The 4,914-nt window shown below is 49.9% G+C and overlaps 1 protein-coding gene across 1 annotated transcript in view; it reads right to left on the reverse strand.

Moving 5' to 3' along the window:
- CRYBB1 (crystallin beta B1) overlaps nt 1-3,538 on the reverse strand; it is a 9,728-nt gene extending 6,190 nt beyond the window's left edge. The window contains exons 1-2 of the mRNA XM_006904868.1: nt 3,365-3,538; nt 1,513-1,631 (exon numbers count right to left, since the gene is read on the reverse strand). Coding sequence (XP_006904930.1) covers nt 1,513-1,631; nt 3,365-3,538 — 293 coding nt within the window. The remainder of the gene's footprint in view (nt 1-1,512; nt 1,632-3,364) is intronic.
- Between the last annotated feature and the right edge of the window lie 1,376 nt (nt 3,539-4,914).

A 4,914-nucleotide genomic window follows, 5' to 3' on the forward strand; every position in this document is an offset into this window, starting at 1 on the left:
ATTTTCCCTCCATCCCTGCTGGCCCTGACATAGACCAAGGGCTCTGGACCATAGGCTCTTGTCTCCTTCCATTGGGTGCAGCTCCAGGGCATACACCAAAGACCAGCTGCATTTTTGTTTCAGGAGAAATACTTTAGGTTTGAGTCACTGGTACTGAAAAAAGCCTAAAAACCCAAACTGGCCACATCCGGCAGCTTCTGCTCTCAGCTGGGCTTTGGGGCTGTGTGGGGGAAGGTGAAGATAGGGAGGGTGGAGGGGTAGGCTGAGGCTATGTTGACCACACAGGGGTGGGGGGTGGCTCTAGGAGGCAGACATGCCCCCTTTCTCACCTCCCACCCCCCACACCCCTTCCACGCCCACACCCTCTGGCCTGTACACTCCACCAGGGCGACTCAGCTAAACTCACAGGGCAATGGGGGGGCGGGGATAATAATCACCATTGTCACTTGCTGTGTTTGGGCACCCACAAAGTGCCAGGCCGATGATGTATTATTATCTCCTTCAGGGCTCAGAATAATTCAGTGGAGGGTAGTGGATAGGGACCTATTCTCCCTACATCAGAGATGAGAAAACTGAGGCTTGGAGACTGAGCAAGGTCTGGGAGAGCTGAGACTTGAACCCAGGCCTGTCTGAGCTCAAAGCCCATCTCTGCTCTTTGTACTGCAAAAAGTCTCAGGATGCTGGGCATGGAGTCTGAGCATACTGCTTGGGGATGTTTGCTCTGGGAAGATAAGAGGCAAAAGGGCCATGTGGGTCTTGTTGTGTGCCCTGACCTCAGTTCACATGGGCTGGAGCTGGGACAACTGTCCAAAAGACAATTGTACCTGCTTTATACAGGGGTCACTAGGCCCAGAGAAGCCCAGAGCCAGGAGCAGGCTGTGGAGCAGGTGATAAAAGCGTTGTGAATGAAATTGATCTACTTGAGTTCAAACAGCCTCTGACACTTTCCACACTAGGAAACTTGGGCCAGGGACTTACCTGCTCCGAGCTTCAGTTTCCCCATCTGTCAAGTGGGCAAAAGAATAGCCCCTCCCCCACACAGCACTCTACAGTCATCTAGGTAAAGCCCTCAGTTGGTGCTGGGCACCTAGTGGGTGCTCCACAGATGCTTATTATTACTCTTAGGGCTGCTCGATGCCCCGGAGAGGGGACAGCTAGTGGACACTTGGCTCTTTGGTCTCCTCCTACCCTCATTGTTGGGCAGGGCTCCTATAGTAGAAGCAGCATTTCTCTGAAGTCCAGAATGATGACTTTCTGTCAGTGTGACCTCACGCTAATGAAATCACCTTGCCGAGCCTCAGTTTCCTCATTTGTAAAGTGGGAAGGAGCATAATAGCTCCCTTTTCTCCTTCTTATGTTTGAAATGAGGACTGAAAATAATACATGTGTCTTTGTTAGCATGGTAGCAGGCACAAAGCAGGTGCTGGGTAAATGGCAGCTACTCCCGATTTGTTACTATTTTATTCTGTCTGCAGGAGTGTTCCTCCCTTGCCCCTGACACACGACACTCACGGTCCAGAGGTAACGATGAGGCTGCGCACTCGGTCAAAGCCACGGTCTCCCAGGTTCAAGCACTCCCCGGAGAATTCCACCCGACGGCCCTGGAAGTTCTCCTGCTCGAAGACCACCAACTGGAGGAGAGAAGCCCCCATGCCCAAAGGTGGGGGGCAGAGTGAGGAAGGTGGAGTGCCTCCATACTGGAGAGGCTCCAGGTCAAAAAGGGCATTAAGTCTCTATATAAATAAAAGCAGGCTGTGCACAGATCGCATGAGAGCGTGCCACGAGCCAAAGTCTGCGAAACTACCCTGTCATTCTTTCTCTTCATTTCTGAACTTAATATCTGCACCATTATTAGGAACTGATGGATCTTTGTACCAGGCCTTTATCTGTGCTGTTCCTTCTGCCTGGAATGCCCTCTATACAACACATCCCCATCTAGGAGCTCATGTTCTCTGTCCTTTTCTAGGCTCAGATATCACCTCCTCCGGGAAGCCTTCCCTGATGCCCTTTACCTAGGTGGGCTTGATTAAGTGCTCCCCACTGTGCTCACACCATCAGTGGTACAAGTAACACACTACACAGTCACACTGCTTTGCTTCTGGGTCTCTCTCTGAGCACCCCTCTCCCCCTTTACACAACCCCTCCAAAGACCAAGGGCTCCTGCAGGGCAGGGCATGGGGTTGATCCATTTCTTTATCTCTTGCTCTAGCCCCAGCACCTGCCACAGAGCTGATGCTCAGGAAACACTTGCCAGTCTACCCACCACGAACAGAGGGGCCTAAATGAAGGGGCCCCTGTGTGAGCATTGGCTAATCCTCTCCACTCACTAAGCCTCACAACAAGTGGATAATAAACAAAGTTAGAAAAACCTTGCCATTCACTTGAACCAAGGCAAGCGTAGTTTTTCTCTGAGCTTCAGTTTTTCCAGTTGTAAGAGCAGGTTCACATACCCTTGACGTAGCACTTCTATACTTGACTGCCCAAGAGAATCCTGCATGTGTGACCCCAGGAGACATGGATAAGAACATCTTGGCCACACTGTTCCCCAGAGCAAAGCTAGCAACCACGTAATTGGTCCTCGGGATTGACAGTCACACTCTGAAATATTATATAATGGCCAAAACAAATGACCCACAGCAATGCACGACAATATGGGTGACTATCAGAGATCTCAGAGTGAGTGAAAAGAGAAAAACCCAGAATGATTATATACAGCATATTTCAATAAGTTAAAGACACATAAATTATAAATATATACTTTTAAAGGAAGAATACATAAGGATGCATTAAAAAGCAAGCAAGCAGAGGATAGACAGGGGTGAGGATGGCTGTTGCCTTGAGTAAGGGAGGAGGGTGATGGGTTCATGGGAGACATTTTCAAGTTAGAGGATTTTTACCAAGTCCTGGTATTGAATATGCGTGATGGGTTTGTAGGTGCATATTAAAAATTGAATAAAAATGAACAATTTAATAAGTGATTACATAATAAAAGCTGGCCATGCCTAGACCGCATGAGAGAGTGTCCCAGACCAACGGTGGTGAAATGACCCAGTTCTGTGCACCTGAGGTTGAAACCAAACCCAACCCAACCCCAGGGGACTGGATGACTTTGCTGTCCAGGAACCCTTGCAGACTGACCCACTGCTTGGGACAATTTTCAGAAGGGTCTGAGGCCATCCTGCTCCTCTAGAGAATCACCTGGGACAGGTGGTTCCTGCTTCTAAACCAGCCTTTATTTTCTTCTGTTTCTTGCTTCACAAACTTTAACCATGTGCTTGTGCAGGTCGGACACTAGCAAGGGGAGGGGAGAGGGAGGAGGAAGCACAAGGGCTAAGCCTAGCTAGCATCCCCCCCAGGTCCTTACCCTGTAGCTCCCAGGAGGCAGGTCCCCCACTTTGGCAGTGGGCATGGGCACTGATGCTGGGGTGAGGGCGGGACCAGGGCCAGGGGCAGGTCCTGGGGGCGGGGCACCCTTCCCCTTGCTATCCTGCCCTGGGTTCACCGCAGCTGTGGTTGAGGCCTTGGCAGCCTGAGACATGGTTCCCACCTGCAAAGAAACCTTTGGCCTCGGTTAATTTGTGGATGGCACCCGAGAGCTGCCTCCCCACTCTCATACCCCTGCATCCTGTGCTTTCAGGCTACTTTCAACTCATTTCCTCTTTTTCTCCTTCTAAAACATAAGCCTGGAAGTTTTCCAGCCTGACCTCCTTCCCCAGACAAGAATTTCCCATCCGGGGACCACTCATCCCTGACATGCCTCCCTCCAGGCCTTTAACCAGGCCAGTCCCGCCACCAGCCATGCCCTCCCTTCAACCCCTATTCCCCTGCCATGTCCTTCCTTTGCACCCAGTAGTTTTGCACCCATACCACTTATTACACGTTTTTGCTTGTGCAGCTTCAATCTGCCTCACCAGGTTAATAACAAGAAGTCACATTCAAGAGGTACTATAGGTCTGCCAGGCTCTGTTCCTTGCAGTAATAAACTCATCTGTTCTTCATTCTAACCTCATGCAGTGGTAGATGCTATCTTATTACTTCTGAGCAATCTGAGGCCCAGAGAGGGGAAGCACCCTGCCCAAGCCCACACAGCTGTCAAATGGTAGCACTTCAATTTCAGCTCAAGCAAATGGACCCAGCAACTGGGTTGTGAAATGTTCTATGGTTTACTTATTCTTATTCATTAACCCCTCCATTCCCAGAACTTGGCTTAGCCCCTGGCACATACTAGATCCTCATCTAACATCTGTTCAGAGAATGAATGAATGAATGAATGAATGAATGCAAATTTCTGTCTCATTTCCCAGTCCAACTGCTGCCTCCGGCATTCTCTGGGAATGAGTGTGTGGGTGCAGGTTCAAGCCTGGGACTGGGGCAGGAAGAAGGACCCTAGAGGACATCTTTAGTGCCGGCTGCCATAGAACAATAAAGACAATAGAACAGATGCCAGAAATCATATGGTCCAGTTCCCTCATTCTGGGGGTTCTAAAACGAGGACTGCGGCTGTGTAGGCGTTGGGTGGAGAGGGCTCGGTCAGTTTCAGTGGTTCCTTGTTGCTTTGGGATCACAGACGCCTTTGAGTGTTTGGCGAATGCTCTGTCCTTGTCCCCAGGAACAAAAATATCCCTGTTAATTTTAGAGACAATTTCCAGCGATTTGAGAAGCCCCCGACAACACAGATAGACCCTGTGGTCAAGAGGATTGCAGATCTCCACCTTCTTTTGACTCCCCTGAGAAAGACTGTTGTCACTCTGGAGTGTACAGCCCACCATGGGCCAGACATCTGGACCACATCTGTGGCTTCCAGGCTTTGCTTTCCCTCCTATGTCATTCTGAGAATCAACATTCCCCTGGGCTAGGCTGGTAGTTGGACTCATTCCTTCCTAGAGAGATATTTATTCATTTTCTTTCTCTCTC

This window comes from Pteropus alecto, unplaced genomic scaffold (genome assembly GCF_000325575.1).
Source record: "Pteropus alecto unplaced genomic scaffold, ASM32557v1 scaffold190, whole genome shotgun sequence".
Lineage (NCBI taxonomy): Eukaryota > Metazoa > Chordata > Mammalia > Chiroptera > Pteropodidae > Pteropus > Pteropus alecto.